General features: G+C 43.6%; 1 protein-coding gene across 1 annotated transcript in view; it reads left to right on the top strand.

Annotated features, from left to right (window-relative positions):
* Positions 1 to 1,180: 1,180 nt before the first annotated feature.
* Positions 1,181 to 19,818, top strand: part of npdc1.1.L (neural proliferation, differentiation and control, 1, gene 1 L homeolog) — a 39,143-nt gene continuing 20,505 nt past the window's right edge. The window contains exons 1-2 of the mRNA XM_041572891.1: positions 1,181 to 1,188; positions 3,283 to 3,545. Of these exons, the coding sequence (XP_041428825.1) occupies positions 1,181 to 1,188; positions 3,283 to 3,545 (271 nt within the window). The remainder of the gene's footprint in view (positions 1,189 to 3,282; positions 3,546 to 19,818) is intronic.

The following is a 19,818-nucleotide window of genomic DNA, read 5'->3' as shown; positions in this document are numbered from 1 at the left end:
CCTTAGACAGTACAGTATGAGGGTATAGCTTATTGTGTGCCCAGAACATTCCTTCTCTGTATATTTGTATTTATACATATGGAAGGAGGAGGTGCCATATTGATTCCCTTAGACAGTACAGTATGAGGGTATAGCTTATTGTGTGCCCAGAACATTCCTTCTCTGTATATTTGTATTTATACATATGGGAGGAGGTGCCATATTGATTCCCTTAGACAGTACAGTATGAGGGTATAGCTTATTCTGTGCCCAGAACATTCCTTCTCTGTATATTTGTATTTATACATATGGGAGGAGGAGGTGTCATATTGATTCCCTTAGACAGTACAGTATGAGGATATAGCTTATTGTGTGCCCAGAACATTCCTTCTCTGTATATTTGTATTTATACATATGGGAGGAGGTGGTGCCATATTGATTCCCTTAGACAGTACAGTATGAGAGTATAGCTTATTGTGTGCCCAGAACATTCCTTCTCTGTATATTTGTATTTATACATATGGGAGGAGGTGGTGCCATATTGATTCCCTTAGACAGTACAGTATGAGGGTATAGCTTATTGTGTGCCCAGAACATTCCTTCTCTGTATATTTGTATTTATACATATGGGAGGAGGTGCCATATTGATTCCCTTAGACAGTACAGTATGAGGGTATAGCTTATTGTGTGCCCAGAACATTCCTTCTCTGTATATTTGTATTTATACATATGGGAGGAGGGAGGTGCCATATTGTTTCCCTTAGACAGTACAGTATGAGGGTATAGCTTATTGTGTGCCCAGAACATTCCTTCTCTGTATATTTGTATTTATACATATGGGAGGGAGGTGCCATATTGATTCCCTTAGACAGTACAGTATGAGGGTATAGCTTATTGTGTGCCCAGAACATTCCTTCTCTGTATATTTGTATTTATACATATGGGAGGAGGTGACATATTGATTCCCTTAGACAGTACAGTATAAGGGTATAGCTTATTGTGCGCCCAGAACATTCCTTCTCTGTATATTTGTATTTATACATATGGGGTGTAGTTTGTTGGTATAAATGAGCAGACAGTTGCCCCGGGGGGTGCAGTACAGGTAGAATTGTTACATAGATTTAGATAGGATTGGGTGTGTCTGGTATTAAAAGCAAAACACCTTTATAGAGATATGATCCTATGATGCAGAACACAAACCATGACAGTGTTAGTATAAGACACATTTGTGAGTCACAGGGGGAGTTCCCCTTACTGGGCTGGACTGAGCTGGACTGGGAATGGTGGGTTATAAGTGACCTGTAAGAATAAAAGGAATAGAGCTCAGAGCTGAATGTGTTCATAAAATAAGGAAAAAAATAAGGAAATTCCTAAGAAATTGCACCTGTTTCAGTGCCACTCGCAGCCCTGAGTTACACTGTATAGTAATTAACTCCCACCAGGGGGCGATACACAACCAAGCCACAGTGATGTGCCTTGTATAATATTCATTATGCAGTGAAATAAATTGTGTTCTATGAGCCTGCCTCACCCCAACATTGTATATATGAGCCTGCATCTCCCCAACATTGTATATATGAGCCTGTGTCACCCCAACATTGTATATATGAGCCTGCGTCACCCCAACATTGTATATATGAGCCTCTCACCCCAACATTGTATATTTGAGCCTGCATCACCCCAACATTGTATATATGAGCCTGTGTCAGCCCAAAATTGTATATATGAGCCTGTGTCACCCCAACATTGTATATATGAGCCTGCATCACCCCAACATTGTATATATGAGCCTGCGTCACCCCAACATTGTATATATGAGCCTGCGTCACCCCAACATTGTATATATGAGCCTGCGTCACCCCAACATTGTATATATGAGCCTGCATCACCCCAACATCGTATATATGAGCCTGTGTCACCCCAACATTGTATATATGAGCCTCTCACCCCAACATTGTATATATGAGCCTGCATCACTCCAACATTGTATATATGAGCCTGCATCACCCCAACATTGTATATATGAGCCTGCGTCACCCCAACATTGTATATATGAGCCTGCATCACCCCAACATCGTATATATGAGCCTGTGTCACCCCAACATTGTATATATGAGCCTCTCACCCCAACATTGTATATATGAGCCTGCATCACTCCAACATTGTATATATGAGCCTGCATCACCCCAACATTGTATATATGAGCCTGCGTCACCCCAACATTGTATATATGAGCCTGCGTCACCCCAACATTGTATATATGAGCCTGCATCACTCCAACATTGTATATATGAGCCTGCATCACCCCAACATTGTATATATGAGCCTGCGTCACCCCAACATTGTATATATGAGCCTGCGTCACCCCAACATTGTATATATGAGCCTGCATCACCCCAACATTGTATATATGAGCCTGCATCACCCCAACATTGTATATATGAGCCTGCATCACCCCAACATTGTATATATGAGCCTGCATCACCCCAACATTGTATATATGAGCCTGTGTCACCCCAACATTGTATATATGAGCCTGTGTCACCCCAACATTGTATATATGATCCTGCCTCACCCCAACATTGTATATATGAGCCTGCATCTCCCCAACATTGTATATATGAGCCTGTGTCACCCCAACATGGTATATATGAGCCTGCATCACCCCAACATTGTATATATGAGCCTCTCACCCCAACATTGTATATATGAGCCTGTGTCACCCCAACATTGTATATATGAACCTGCATCACCCCAACATTGTATATATGAGCCTCTCACCCCAACATTGTATATATGTGTCAGCCCAACATGGTACATACTAGGGTAAACTTTGCCTTTAATGCCTGTGTCATACTATGGGCTACTCAGGGCACAGAACATCGAATAAAAGATAAATATCTAATGTTGCCACTTCGGTGCCCACACGGGTGTTGCCATAGCGCTCACATTAACTAAATCCTAGTGGGGTTTTTTATTAATCCTTTTCTATCTGCATAATTGGATTTATTCAAAGGGAGCTGCCATACTGCATTCACTGACGCCTCAACTCTCTGCTGTTCTAATTGGATCCCCTAGCGCCTTTATTGGAAGGGTCCAGTAAACTATACTGCCAGTCTAATACTAATAATAATAATAGTTATAATAACAACATTACTTATAATATTACTTCTAATACTAATAATAATAGCAAAAATAATAATAAATAGTAGTAAATAAGTAATAATATACGTGGATTAAAGGAGGTCCCTGGCCTGTAGAGCTTACAATCTACAAGAAGTGGCCACTGGTATAAACCTAAAGCCCCTCCCTTTCTGTGTGGGCGTGTCCCTGCCTTCCGCGCTCCAGTTGCGCGCGTCCCTCTCTCTCTGTGCCAGTGCGCGGCTCCTCCTCCTCCTCCAGTGACCGCGCTCTCCTCTCTCAGTGTCAGACATGCTGCAGTGTCTCCCCGTATCAGCCTGAAGGGATGGGGGCTCCCCGAGTTGCAGGGGCCCTGATTGAAGCCCTGCTGGGGCCCATCCTATGCTGCTCTCTACTGATGTGTCTGGTGGCCCTTGGGGCCCCAGGTGAGTGATGCTCAGGGGGAGAAACAGGGGAGGGTGGGGGAAGGTGACAGTGTTTGTTCTAATCAGGTGTCAGTGGATCTCTCTATATTCCTGTCTCTTACCCTCTCTCTCTCTCTGTATGTCTAGAGAAATATCTATATGTGTGTAATGGTATATGTGCTGCTGTGTGTAATACATGCGGTGTATGGAGTGTAGGAGAGGGAGCAGGGAGTTGTTCATGTGGTGTATGGAGTGTAGGAGAGGGAGCAGGGAGTTGTTCATGTGGTGTATGGAGTGAGAGAGCAGGGAGTTATACATGTGGTGTATGGAGTGAGGGAGCAGGGAGTTATACATGTATGGAGTGAGAGAGCAGGGAGTTATACATGTGGTGTATGGAGTGAGGGAGCAGGGAGTTACACATGTGGTGTATGGAGTGTAGGAGAGGAAGAGGGAGTTATACATGTAGTGTATGGTGTGAGGGAGCAGGGAGTTATACATGTAGTGTATGGAGTGTAGTAGAGGGAGCAGGGAGTTATACATGTGTATGGAGTGAGGGAGCAGGGAATTAAACATGTGGTGTATAGAGTGTGGGAGAGGGAGCAGGGAGTTACACATGTGTATGGTGTGAGGGAGCAGGGAGTTTTACATGTAGTGTATGGAGTGTAGTAGAGGGAGCAGGGAGTTATACATGTGGTGTATGGAGTGAGGGAGCAGGGAGTTATACATGTGGTGTATGGAGTGAGGGAGCAGGGAGTTATACATGTGGTGTATGGAGTGAGGGAGCAGGGAGTTATACATGTGGTGTATGGAGTGTAGGAGAGGGAGCAGGGAGTTATACAAATGAATTGATGCAGAAGGATCTCTGGTTGGCTCTGAGGCTGCTCTCCTGTGTTTACATCATTATTCTCTATAGAGAATGGGGGTTCTGCCCCCTCCAATTTCCTTTGTACTATAACTCCCAGCATCCCACACAACTCCGCTGTCATCAGGTTGCTGGGAGTTTTATTTCTGCAGTACCCATGGGGCCCTCGGCTGGTGCTTGTTATAGTGGTAACAATATAGTGGTGTATCATTCAGCTCATTGCTCTGTGGGGCTGTTGGGGTCGGGCAATAAGGAAGGAAAAGACATTGTGTTTTGGGGGTTGAGTTTGAAGCTCAAAGGCTTGCAATCTATCAGTGTTGTGCTCTGAAGCTTGTGATTGGGGCATCGTATTTCTCTTGCACAAGTTGGGTCATAATGGGACTGGGTTCTACGGGGGTGACATTGTATCTCTGGGTTGGGGACAAGGCTACTAATGATCCAGTTGTTGGCCCGGGGGCCAGATGAGATGAGCCTGTGTTGCCCCACCAGTTGCAGATCAGACAGATTCTGTTGTGTTTGGCAACAAACGTTCTCGTTTTATACTGATCAGCTCCCCCCCCCCAGCACTTTCAGTCTCATCCCCTCTATTAATTTGCTTGTCTGTTCCTGTTCCTCCGTCCAAACTGCCAGTTCTCATGCCGTGGGGCACATTTGGCTTCTTGTTACAAGTGCAACTAACTGTCATCTAACAGTATTGACTCCGTAATGAGCATTAGAAATGGACCTTGTTATATTGTCCACTATGCAACAGCTCCCCGTGTGGCTATATCCATATACTGCAGGATTGTTACTTTATTATTACTATTATATATAAACATACCGTATATTCTCTATCCACATAGTCACGAAAGGGTTAACACTCCAACCCAATAAACCGTCAGTTCACACAAGGCCCGGCACAAAACAATGGCAGGAAACCCGGCTCCCCCATTCCCTCCGCTTTTCCGAATTTAACCAGTTGTTTGCCTTTAATGAAGTGGGAGCTAATTGCATTTGTAGCGCTACAATTACGGGAAGACGGTAACGCATTAATGACGCTTTGTTATGTCAGATCCAAAATGTTGCTTTTGCTTCCCCTTTAATCTAAACATACTGTCTGTGTTACTGTTGCACTGAATAGAGCACATGGCTTCCTATGGCACAGGCTACACTGGGGGTGGCTCTGCCGTGAGACTTAGGGAAGCAGATGGATCCAGGGTTCCCTTTTGGAACAGGAGGCGGGACAGACGCACGGGAGCCAATCACAACTATTGGACTGCGTCTGTTTTATGTGCGACTGCACCGTCGGTTGTGGCTGCAAATGATCGCTTATGTCTTTCAAGTGTAATTTAACTGGGACTTGGCAATGAGGATAGATAAGCAAATCAAACTACATTTCCCAGCATTCTCTGAGAGCCTATTTATATAAAACAGAAAGTGAAAGGAAATCAGTAAACTGGTTTATCCAAACCCAAAATTATTTTCTGAGCTTCTTCCTGAATTTCCTGCTGCTCCTCCGATGTACCTTATTAAAGGGCATATAAACCCAAAAATAAAACCTTGTCCATCACACATTGATTATACAGAGTTCTGAGCTCTTCCTGTTCCCTGGATACAAAGTAGCAGAAGTCGTTGGGTTCAAGGGCTTCCCGGCTCCAATTGTTACAGTTTCACGTCCTGTAAATATTGTGGCAAGTAAAATAAGCGGAAAGTTTCAAGGGTTCCGAGTAAATAAAGCCGATAAGCCGGGTCGCTGATCCTCGCTGAGAAAAACCTTCAGTAGTCGCATCCCTTTAACCGGGTGCAAACTGGATTTTCGAGCTTTAACCCTTTGACTTCCTGGGGCATCATCTTATTGTGTCTATGCCGGGAATTGCTACTTTCTATATCAATGTTTTTGTTCCGTGAATCTTTCCTTCGGTGCTAAATAAGCCCATGAGCTGCAGGGAGTTACAGTTGCAGGGAATCCTTTAAGGGAATGGAAACGCCCTAAATGTGTTTTTTTATTTTTGTTTTTTTAAATCTCTGATTTATTTTTATAGAACAGTATAAACATAAGGTTAGTTTTCTAAAAACTAGGCGTTTTTTCCCCCCCACTTGAAATAGAGGGGCGTGGCTTAATATAGTCACATGATAAAAGATGGCCGAACCCCGCAGACCGTGAAAACTGCAAAGTTTAGCATTGAAGAAAAGATTTTTCTGGTGCAGGTTATGAGGTTTTAATGATATTTAATTATTGAATTATTTTGATCTTTGGTGCCAGTGGCCCTTTCATTTTTGAGGGGCGACACCCCTTCTTGGGGCCACATTGCTAGTGGGCAGGGGATTAGGGGTTAAAATCATTACAGGCATAAAACCGTATTCCTTCTGGTTGTTTTATTATAGGGAAAGGACTCGTTTATTAATTAGTGTCTAATTGTTAAAGGGACGGGTGTGTAACCCCACATTACCAATATATATGGTTCATTCCTTATGGGGGAGGAATCTCTCATTTGCTGTACGGGGGGTGATACCAGTGTGACTCATTGCTGTCATCGGCTCGTAGCCCGTGGCTTAGTCACAGCAGAGATAAGTGCCATGTGCTCTGTGACGCTTTACAGCTCGGAGACGGACACCAAAGCTTGCACTCGTGCACCCGAGGCCCCCAAGATAAGACTCCCCTCATTAACTCTTAATTGGTGTTAAACAGCAAAATCATTATATATGCCCTTTTTCTCCCCCACCAATGAATCACTGACTGACACCAAAGAACCCCTTCCTATGCTGATGGTGAAATCTCCTTTCCTCCCCACCAATGAATCACTCATTCCCCCTCTCTTGGTAGGGAATCCCATAACCTGACTGTCCTTACAGTAAAGAACCCCTTCCTATGCTGATGGTGAGATCTCCTTTCCTCCCCACCAATGAATCACTCATTCCCCTCTCTTGGTAGGGAATCCCATAACCTGACTGTCCTTACAGTAAAGAACCCCTTCCTATGCTGATGGTGAAATCTCCTTCCTCCCACCAATGAATCTCTCATTCCCCCTCTCTTGGTAGGGAATCCCATAACCTGACTGTCCTTACAGTAAAGAACCCCTTCCTATGCTGATGGTGAGATCTCCTTTCCTCCCCACCAATGAATCACTCATTCCTCCTCTCTTGGTAGGGAATCCCATAACCTGACTGTCCTTACAGTAAAGATCCCCTTCCTATGCTGATGGTGAGATCTCCTTTCCTCCCCACCAATGAATCACTCATTCCCCTCTCTTGGTAGGGAATCCCATAACCTGACTTTCCTTACAGTAAAGAACCCCTTCCTATGCTGATGGTGAGATCTCCTTTCCTCCCCACCAATGAATCACTCATTCCCCTCTCTTGGTAGGGAATCCCATAACCTGACTGTCCTTACAGTAAAGAACCCCTTCCTATGCTGATGGTGAGATCTCCTTTCCTCCCCACAATGAATCACTCATTCCCCTCTCTTGGTAGGGAATCCCATAACCTGACTGTCCTTACAGTAAAGAACCCCTTCCTATGCTGATGGTGAAATCTCCTTTCCTCCCCACCAATGAATCTCTCATTCCCCCTCTCTTGGTAGGGAATCCCATAACCTGACTGTCCTTACAGTAAAGAACCCCTTCCTATGCTGATGGTGAGATCTCCTTTCCTCCCCACCAATGAATCACTCATTCCTCCTCTCTTGGTAGGGAATCCCATAACCTGACTGTCCTTACAGTAAAGATCCCCTTCCTATGCTGATGGTGAGATCTCCTTTCCTCCCCACCAATGAATCACTCATTCCCCTCTCTTGGTAGGAAATCCCATAACCTGACTGTCCTTACAGTAAAGAACCCCTTCCTATGCTGATGGTGAAATCTCCTTTCCTCCCCACCAATGAATCACTCATTCCCCTCTCTTGGTAGGGAATCCCATAACCTGACTGTCCTTACAGTAAAGAACCCCTTCCTATGCTGGTGCAATATAAAATTATGAGATGTTTTTGATGAGTATTGTAAGTCACTGCTATTGATGTGCAAATCGGTTACTATCATGGAACACCTCACTACAAAACATACCTTCTACTAAAATGATTGTTTAAGGTTAACTTCACCTTTAAGGCCTGAGTGTTTCCCTTATTGGTGTTTCAGGCTGGGCCTTTTTTCTTGCATTTATACACATTGCACCTCACCCTACTGGTATTCCTTCTGCTCCAAACACGTCCGACCTGTTGGTCCTCCCCGAGCGACAACCAGAAAAAGGCCATTTCTCTCTTTTATGGCTCTTCTCTTTGTATTGGTTAGTCCTGTTGCTAATTTTACTGCTATGATCTTGTTATACGTAAAGCAAAGCTCAAAGATAAGGCTATTTCCAATAGAATGAGGTTTATTGAGTTTCACAACAGAACATAGACTGGTTTTGCTTTGGGAATCACTCCCCAAGTACCAGCCCTACTCACAGGTTCCTCTGCACAACATTACTGACATTCCTATCCTGTGAGAGATCATTTAGTGACCAGGCACAGCTCACCTAAGGGTAAATAAAGCAAGTTCTGGGACTGTGTGTGTATATATATATATATATTATATGTATATGTATATATGTATGTAAGTATGCAACCACAAGTGTATCTATAGCAGAAGACAGTAGTTGGGTGCAGTTTCCCTTTAAGTAGCTGATTAACCTCAAATGCTGAAATTAAGTAAGTGCAGTTGCAGCTCAGGAGATTGTCGCTTGGAAACGCGTCAGTCCCTCAGGAGCCAGTGGAATATTCAGTGTTTGCGATAGAGCTTCCTGACGCAGTCACTCTGGTAACCAGTTCAGGCAGAGGCAACACTGACAGTTAAAGGGGAGATTGACAGTGTTGTGTGTGTGTGTGATGTTTATGGCTTTGCCAATTCTCGTTACATATTCTCAGTGCTTGAACCTCATCAGACGCTGGGCACTGACATGATTTATGGGACGTCTCTTCCCAGTTCTGTGCTGTTCCCTTAGGAGAAGGTTTATTGCCCTAAAGGCAATTGCGTGGGAAACTGCACTTGCCTCTGTCTACTGTGCTCCCAATGGCAGCCGTGTTATATGTGTTATATGTTTTATATGCTAGTTATTCATTCTTCCATTAGATACTCACTCTCTCCATCTTGCCCTACTGTCTCCATCTTGCCCTACTGTCTCCATCTTGCCCTACTGTCTCCATCTTGCCCTACTGTCTCCATCTTGCCCTACTGTCTCCATCATGCCCTGCTGTCTCCATCATGACCTACTGTCTCCGCCATGTCCTACTGTCTCCGTCATGCCCTGCTGTCTCCGTCATGCCCTGCTGTCTCCGTCATGCCCTGCTGTCTCTGTCATGCCCTGCTGTCTCCGTCATGCCCTGCTGTCTCCGCCATGCCCTGCTGTCTCCGTCATGCCCTGCTGTCTCCGTCATGCCCTGCTGTCTCCGTCATGCCCTGCTGTCTCCGTCATGCCCTGCTGTCTCCGTCATGCCCTGCTGTCTCCGTCATGCCCTGCTGTCTCCGTCATGCCCTGCTGTCGCCCTGCTGTTTCCATCATGCCCTGCTGTTTCCATCATGCCCTGCTGTCTCCGTCATGCCCTGCTGTTTCCATCATGCCCTGCTGTCTCCGTCATGCCCTGCTGTCGCCCTGCTGTTTCCATCATGCCCTGCTGTTTCCATCATGCCCTGCTGTCTCCCATCATGCCCTGCTGTCTCCCATCATGCCCTGCTGTCTCCCATCTTGCCCTGCTGTCTCCCATCTTGCCCTGCTGTCTCCCATCATGCCCTGCTGTCTCCCATCATGCCCTGCTGTCTCCCATCTTGCCCTGCTGTCTCCCATCTTGCCCTGCTGTCTCCCATCTTGCCCTGCTGTCTCCCATCTTGCCCTGCTGTCTCCCATCTTGCCCTGCTGTCTCCCATCTTGCTCAGCTGTCTCCCATCTTATCTTACTGTCTCCATCCTGCACTTTGGATTGGGTGCTACTGTTTTGTAGAAACAATGAAGGGTTCCTGGTTGCTGTTAGCGCAGGGATAATTTGTTTTTGTCACGGACATAATCCCGCTTTAGTGCTCACGGCAGAACATATCCCACATTAAATATTGAAGAAGTGGCAGCTGTCGGCTCCGTGCGTCAGGGTTGGGGGGGGGTATTGTGCTGGGACAAGGCCTGTACATCATCATTTACACAATGGAAATAACAGTGAGTGGGGGGCTAATTACATATATTTATGTCCTTGGTCAACAGCTGCACCTGTAGATCGGAAATAACTGGTGCCTGGTAGGTTAATTGCCCCAAGTATCATCCTGTTATCTGCTGTTGTACAAGAGCTCTCCAACCAGCTATGAATCATTAGCCAAAGAAACATTTTGCCCATGTTGAGAAGGATTCTGGGAGTTGTAGTCCATTGACAGCTGCCAGTCAGACCTCTGAGCCTTAATGCAGTAGCTGATGAATGATATTGTGCTTAGGATGCCGAATTTAAGTCCCCTCCTGGTTCTATTCTGCCTAAAGACCTTCTCTGTGCTGAGATTTATAGCAGGGCCATTCCAAGGCTCTCTGAGATCAGTGTGTTCCCCAGATATGAAAAACAAGGATAGACTGGGTGGGAGATGGATAGTAATGCCCTCGCTGTTCTCATGTGTGTGTTCTTCCACCAGAACAGAAAGTTTATTGAATAAAAGATTGTTAATTTGTGTATATATCCTTCCTACTGTCACCATCTACCTCGATCTTCTCCAAGTGTCACCATATTGTCTTACTGACCCATTGCTGCTACTGTGTCCTTCTTCTTCTGTGTTCACTGTCTCCATAATCACCTTCTGTCTCCATCTACACTTGCTGTGTTCTTACTGTCCCTATTTTCTCCTACCATGTCAATTGTCTCCAACTTTCTCTATCAACATAAATAGTCTTCTTTTTGGCTTGCTGTGTTCCCATATTGTCTTACTGTACCTATTGTTTCCTTCTCCATTGTCTTCTACTCTTGTTTATACTCCTACTCTCCTCCTGTCTCCATCTTCTCCAACTGTCTCCCTCTTGACCTACTGTCTCCATTTTCCCCATAATGTCCTACTATCCCTATCTTCTTCTACTATCCCTATCTATCCTCTTCTACCATGTCTACTGTCTTCTACCATGTTTTTCATCTTTTACTTTGTCCATCTTCTCCTCCATCCATCACTGCCTACTGTTTCCATCTACCTCTCCTTACTCCATTTTGCCCTGCTCGGGTCCCATCATGTCCCACTATCTTTATCTTCCCACACTGTGTCCATTGCCTCCTACCTTGCCCATTGTCTCCATCATTCCCTCTGTGTGCAAATTGTTCTGCTCCTTCTGTTTTACTCTGTGGCCCCATCTTGTTGTAATGTCTCTGTCTCAGACTTCTGTACTGTTCTTCCTTATTGTTCTTCCCTGCAAGGCCTCCTGATATTTGCTCATACATCACAGTGCGATATTTAAGGAATTAGACTGAAGAGATGACCAGTACATAGTCATGCGTGTATCCTGCTGTAGGTGAGCGGTATATAAGAAACAGCCGAACACATCAGTTTGCCATAATGTTTCAATGCAGAAATGTAACCTCTTGTCCGTGTCAGATGCGGGGCAGAACTTTTGTTTGTCTCAGGCTGACAGTGAGACAGTGGGTTACAGAAGTTGATACAAATCAGGAATAAATCAATCACAACCATGTGGAAAAGTTGTTTATTTTACAGCAAACATTCCATTTAAAAGGGGATTTTTATGCAGAAATGTATTTTTATTTGATACAGTATCTTATACTGAGCAGTGTATGGGTATCTGGGACCCAGGTTAAAAGTCTCATGAGTGAATTCTAATGAAGGCTCGGGTCCACCTGAGACATTATACATGGAATTGGCCCTGTATTTATCTGCTGTGTGTTCTGGGTATTATACATGGAATTGGCACTGTATTTATCTGCTGTGTGTTCTGGGGTATTATACATGGAATTGGCACTGTATTTATCTGCTGTGTGTTCTGGGGTATTATACATGGAATTGGCACTGTATTTATCTGCTGTGTGTTCTGGGTATTATACATGGAATTGGCACTGTATTTATCTGCTGTGTGTTCTGGGGTATTATACATGGAATTGGCCTGTATTTATCTGCTTGTGTGTTCTGGGGTATTATACATGAAATTGGACCTGTATTTATCTGCTGTGTGTTCTGGGGTATTATACATGAATTGCACCTGTATTTATCCTGCTGTGTGTTCTGGGGTATTATACATGGAATTGCACTGTATTTATTCTGCTGTGTGTTCTGGGGTATTATACATGGAATTGGTCACTGTATTTATCTGCTGTGTGTTCTGGGGTATTATACATGGAATTGGACTGTATTTATCTGCTGTGGTTCTGGGGTATTATACATGGAATTGGCCTGTATTTATCTGCTGTGTGTTCTGGGGTATTATACATGGAATTGACACTGTATTTATCTGCTGTGTGTTTCTGGGTATTATACATGGAATTGGCACTGTATTTATCTGCTGTGTGTTCTGGGGTATTATACATGGAATTAGGCACTGTATTTATCTGTCTGTGTGTTCTGGGTATTATACATGGAATTGGCACTGTATTTATCTCTGTGTGTTCTGGGTATTATACATGGAATTGGCCTGTATTTATCTGCTGTGTGTTCTGGGGTATTATACATGGAATTGGCCCTGTATTTATCTGCTGTGTGTTCTGGGTATTATACATGGAATTGGACTGTATTTATCTGCTGTGTGTTCTGGGGTATTATACATGGAATTGGCACTGTATTTATCTGCTGTGTGTTCTGGGGTATTATACATGGAATTGGCACTGTATTTATCTGCTGTGTGTTCTGGGGTATTATACATGGAATTGGACTGTATTTATCTGCTGTGTGTTCTGGGTATTATACATGGAATTGGCACTGTATTTATCTGCTGTGTGTTCTGGGGTATTATACATGAATTGGCACTGTATTTATCTGCTGTGTGTTCTGGGGTATTATACATGGAATTGGCACTGTATTTATCTGCTGTGTGTTCTGGGTATTATACATGGAATTGGCACTGTATTTATCTGCTGTGTGTTCTGGGGTATTATACATGGAATTGGACTGTATTTATCTGCTGTGTGTTCTGGGTATTATACATGGAATTGGCACTGTATTTATCTGCTGTGTGTTCTGGGGTATTATACATGGAATTGGCCTGTATTTATCTGCTGTGTGTTCTGGGGTATTATACATGGAATTGACACTGTATTTATCTGCTGTGTGTTCTGGGTATTATACATGGAATTGGCACTGTATTTATCTGCTGTGTGTTCTGGGGTATTATACATGGAATTGGCACTGTATTTATCTGCTGTGTGTTCTGGGGTATTATACATGGAATTGGCACTGTATTTATCTGCTGTGTGTTCTGGGGTATTATACATGGAATTGGCCTGTATTTATCTGCTGTGTGTTCTGGGGTATTATACATGGAATTGGCCCTGTATTTATCTGCTGTGTGTTCTGGGGTATTATACATGAAATTGGCACCTGTATTTATCTGCTGTGTGTTCTGGGGTATTATACATGGAATTGGCACTGTATTTATCTGCTGTGTGTTCTGGGGTATTATACATGGAATTGGCACTGTATTTATCTGCTGTGTGTTCTGGGGTATTATACATGGAATTGGTACTGTATTTATCTGCTGTGTGTTCTGGGTATTATACATGGAATTGGCACTGTATTTATCTGCTGTGTGTTCTGGGTATTATACATGGAATTGGCACTGTATTTATCTGCTGTGTGTTCTGGGGTATTATACATGGAATTGGCACTGTATTTATCTGCTGTGTGTTCTGGGGTATTATACATGGAATTGCACTGTATTTATCTGCTGTGTGTTCTGGGGTATTATACATGGAATTGGCCTGTATTTATCTGCTGTGTGTTTCTGGGGTATTATACATGGAATTGGTCTGTATTTATCTGCTGTGTGTTCTGGGGTATTATACATGGAATTGGCCCTGTATTTATCTGCTGTGTGTTCTGGGGTATTATACATGGAATTGACACTGTATTTATCTGCTGTGTGTTCTGGGTATTATACATGGAATTGGCACTGTATTTATCTGCTGTGTGTTCTGGGGTATTATACATGGAATTGGCACTGTATTTATCTGCTGTGTGTTCTGGGGTATTATACATGAATTGGCACTGTATTTATCTGCTGTGTGTTCTGGGGTATTATACATGGAATTGGCCTGTATTTATCTGTTGTGTGTTCTGGGGTATTATACAGGGAATTGGCCCTGTATTTATCTGCTGTGTGTTCTGGGGTATTATACATGAAATTGGACCTGTATTTATCCTGCTGTGTGTTCTGGGTATTATACATGGAATTGCCTGTATTTATCTGCTGTGTGTTCTGGGGTATTATACATGGAATTGGCACTGTATTTATCTGCTGTGTGTTCTGGGTATTATACATGGAATTGGACTGTATTTATCTCTGTGTGTTCTGGGGTATTATACATGGAATTGGCCCTGTATTTATCTGCTGTGTGTTCTGGGGTATTATACATGGAATTGACACTGTATTTATCCTGCTGTGTGTTCTGGGGTATTATACATGGAATTGGCCCTGTATTTATCTGCTGTGTGTTCTGGGGTATTATACATGGAATTGGCCCTGTATTTATCTGCTGTGTGTTCTGGGGTATTATACATGGAATTGGCCTGTATTTATCTGTGTGTGTTCTGGGGTATTATACATGAAATTGGACCTGTATTTATCCTGCTGTGTGTTCTGGGGTATTATACATGGAATTGGCACTGTATTTATCTTCTGTGTGTTCTGGGGTATTATACATGGAATTGGCCCTGTATTTATCTGCTGTGTGTTCTGGGGTATTATACATGGAATTGACACTGTATTTATCCTGCTGTGTGTTCTGGGGTATTATACATGGAATTGGCCCTGTATTTATCTGCTGTGTGTTCTGGGGTATTATACATGGAATTAGCACTGTATTTATCTGCTGTGTGTTCTGGGGTATTATACATGGAATTGGCACTGTATTTATCTTCTGTGTGTTCTGGGGTATTATACATGGAATTGGCTCTGTATTTATCTGCTGTGTGTTCTGGGGTATTATACATGGAATTGGCCCTGTATTTATCTGCTGTGTGTTCTGGGGTATTATACATGGAATTGGCACTGTATTTATACTGCTGTGTGTTCTGGGGTATTATACATGGAATTGGCCCTGTATTTATCTGCTGTGTGTTCTGGGGTATTATACATGGAATTAGCACTGTATTTATCTGCTGTGTGTTCTGGGGTATTATACATGAAATTGGACCTGTATTTATCCTGCTGTGTGTTCTGGGGTATTATACATGGAATTGGCACTGTATTTATCTGCTGTGTGTTCTGGGGTATTATACATGGAATTGGCCCTGTATTTATCTGCTGTGTGTTCTGGGGTATTATACATGGAATTGGCCCTGTATTTATCTGCTGTGTGTTCTGGGGTATTATACATGGAATTGGCCCTGTATTTATCTGCTGTGTGTTCTGGGGTATTATACATGAAATTGGACCTGTATTTATCCTGCTGTGTGTTCTGGGGTATTATACATGGAATTGGCACTGTATTTATCTGCTGTGTGTTCTGGGGTATTATACATGGAATTGGCCCTGTATTTATCTGCTGTGGGTTCTGGGGTATTATACATGGAATTGGCCCTGTATTTATCTGCTGTGGGTTCTGGGGTATTATACATGGAATTGACACTGTATTTATCTGCTGTGGGTTCTGGGGTATTATACATGGAATTGACACTGTATTTATCTGCTGTGGGTTCTGGGGTATTATACATGGAATTGGCACTGTATTTATCTGCTGTGGGTTCTGGGGTATTATACATGGAATTGGCCCTGTATTTATCTGCTGTGTGTTCTGGGGTATTATACATGGAATTGGCACTGTATTTATCTGCTGTGTGTTCTGGAGTATTATACATGGAATTGGCACTGTATTTATCTTCTGTGTGTTCTGGGGTATTATACATGGAATTGGCTCTGTATTTATCTGCTGTGTGTTCTGGGGTATTATACATGGAATTGGCCCTGTATTTATTCTGCTGTGTGTTCTGGGGTATTATACATGGAATTGACACTGTATTTATTCTGCTGTGTGTTCTGGGGTATTATACATGGAATTGGCCCTGTATTTATCCTGCCATACGATTGCCCCGTGTCATTTGTCGGTTTAGATGACAATATCTATACCTGTGTGGCCACCTTCATTTTTCTTAGGATTCTGTTTCCTAGGGCTTTGCCTTGAACTTCAGACGTTTGTTAGCGGGAGGGCGTTTCCCACTGGAAAGCTGCAGAGAAATTGGGTAAATACAGAAATGACTGGTTACTCAATTTAGTGACTTCAGTAGGTAATCCCTGGTTTTGTATATGATATAAGTGCTCTCATGACTGAGAGCACTTATATCAGAGGAAACATAGTGAAAGTAGAATGTTATTATGTAAATGCTTGCTTAGTCTGTGGGACAGGGAGTAGGTTACCATCAAATAGAAAAAGCTGTGTTACATAAGTCATTTACAGGTTTACCTTGCCCTTGAGCCAGTCCTGTTCCCATGTCTATACCAGCTGGATTTATTAAACTGGCAGTAGATACAAATTAATCACAATATAAAATCCCATCTGCCCAAAGCTAAGAATTGTATTTCAGGCAGCGGCGGAGGAGGGATCCCAAATTGCATTTGCCTCGGATTAGGGTCCGGTAACGGACTATTTAAAGATATCCCTTCCGGAGATCCTCTGAAGAGATTATCTACCCTGACCTACATGCGGGTCATTATGTGAGGGATAGGCCTGAAACTGGCAAGTGCAGCAGAGACTCTATGGATAATAAACTATTGGTTTGTCTGTATATCAGAATGGGCACATAGTGCATGCAGGAGTTCTAAACCGCCTGCCTTCTTTATTGTAGTCCATTTCAGACCATGGGTGGTTTAACAAGACCTTTTCAGGCACTTAACCGCTAAAAGCTCCAGAACAGCACCGGCCCGTTATTCGCCGCTCCAAATGATCTGTTTATATCCTAATGAATAATGCAGGCGTGTTTTTCCTGCTGTCCCCAAAGTGATACAGAATCAGTCCTGAATCCGCCTTGCAAATCACATTTTTGGCAGATGGATATTAAAAAAAAAAAAAAAAAAAAGCGCATTTTATCTTCCCAAATTTTACTTGTAGATTTTCTTTAGCTGGGAAAAAGCGCAGATTTGCAGCTGCTCGACATAAATAAATGATGAAGAGAAGAGACGTGTGATACATTGTATTGAAATGCTGGGAACACTGCGTCCTGTTTCTTTCCTGGATATAAAGGTGCCAGTGACCCCGTTCAGGCATAATAATTAGCACCCACTTTTACAGTCTTTCCTTCATTTAAGGGCTCCCTCCCACCGGCACTTTGTTTCTATTGGGCAGCTGTTCCAGATGGGCAATGCAGCCTGTGGCTATAGCCCTTACTCTTGCTGAGACTATGAGTAAGTGGCCACCTTGGCACGAAACGCGTTAGGCTAATGTATGTCCTAATAAAGATTTTTTTACTTTTAAGAAATATTTGGGCTGCTTTCCTACTAAACACTAGGTCACTCTCGATTTTTGTTTTTGATTTGCTTACCCTTGCTTAGCCTCATCCCTAAATGTTCCCTAAATCTTAGCTTCTGATTGGCACAATAACCCCCAGTAAAACCCCAACCTGTGTGGCCAAGTATTTAACTGGGAACATAATAACCATAATAACCGTTTTCAGTTTGCGGGGCACAGTGAAATACAAAGCAGTAGATTAAACTGGCATCTCGCCCCGCGTGCCCAAGCCACGTGTTTGCGTTTTATTGGAGACCAGGGGAAAAAAAAATAAGCTTTAAAGGTTAAGTAAAGATTAACTCTCGGAATGTTATAGATAAGGGGGAAATGGAAAAAAAAAATCCTGATTTTAATTTTTAGTTTTAATGCTTTACTTTGAGCCAACATGGAAGTTGTTTCTGGTTAGGTGCCCTGCAGAACAGAAAGTGCACAAATGCTGTTGCCCGCATTATGCAAAAAAGGGTACTTTAGTGTACTTCCCCTTTAATCGAAGCCTTTTGCTGCTTTCCAGCCGAATCTCTCGCACGTAATCGTTGAGAACAGACACAGCTGTTGTTTCCCGCCTTCCAGGTGTGTGAAGACGCGCGGAGGACGCCATTCCTGGTTGGCTAATTAGCTCGTCATCTTGCTAATTGCTCACTTGCAGCCCCTGTTTTTCATCGGAACGCGGAGATTGCGGGGTGGTGCGACGACCCTGCAGCGGGTGTTTCTGAACACAATGGAAACCCCTTGGGTGGGCTTAATGAGTCTTTTTATTCTCCCCAGCTGCCCCATCCATAGTGGGTGCCATTCTATATACTTGGGCATCAGGGTGACTTCCCTGGCATCCAGGGGGTACTGTAGGGCTCATTCTGATTGGCTGTAGGCCCCCAAGTATGGCCAGAAATGTAAGTTCCTGAACCAATTCCCGAAACAACTATTGCCCATGCATTTGTCCCAAGAGCTTACTCTTTAATCACCATTTAGCAGCGTCGGATCTCTGCTCACTGACCTTTCATCGCTTCCCATTAGCCTGAAACTTGTATCTGCTTCCTTCCTGTTCCCAATTAGACTTGGCAGAGAATGCACAGGGCAATGCCGCTCAGCAGAGGAGGAGAGTAAAGGCAAAGTAAAACCACAACATTTTAATGACATAATTACACAATCTACTGAATCCTACGATTACTCAATGCTTTCATGCTGTGAGACGCTGGCCTGGAACTGTGTTAGAACAAAGCAGGGCAAGATTTACAGCAATCCAGCAACTACCTCGCCCTTTCAGCAAGCTTAGCAGCGCAGAGGAACCACCCAGAATTGAACTGGATTCCAGCCAGCGTCGGGGTGTGAGGTGTCGCCCCAAAGCCAGATTATATTTAATTATCAGTGCACCCACTTACCATTAGAGAATGCGCTGGTGGTTGCAGGGGAAAAATGCACAAGATTTAGTTGGGTGCATTGGGGGATCCATTTTAATCCTGAGTGCTATTCATGGGTACAAAATGATGCCCAAAAGTGTGCAAATAATCCCTCCTCCCCTCATGAGCTTCAACAGGGGGTGCCCATTGGTCACTTCTTGTATGACTTCCATGTCACAAATCTTTGCACCCCCATTTCAGGGAGATAGGGGCAAATATATGGGTCTGTCTCCAACCTGGGCTGGCAGAGGATGCTGGGAATTGTAGTAGCTACAATTAGACAATGGCCAGTTTGGTTACGGCATGACTGGAGCTGCCATAGGGTTTCTCATTAGTGACACTGTGGGAAGGTGCTGATGATAAATGGCATAAGAATTGGCAGGATTTACTGGTTCTCATGGAAGGAAAAGGCAGAAAT

The sequence above is a fragment of the Xenopus laevis genome, chromosome 8L (assembly GCF_017654675.1).
Source record: "Xenopus laevis strain J_2021 chromosome 8L, Xenopus_laevis_v10.1, whole genome shotgun sequence".
Taxonomy (NCBI): Eukaryota; Metazoa; Chordata; class Amphibia; order Anura; family Pipidae; genus Xenopus; species Xenopus laevis.
The sequence above is the reverse complement of the archived record's forward strand: the minus strand, read 5'-3'. Positions and strand labels throughout refer to the sequence as shown.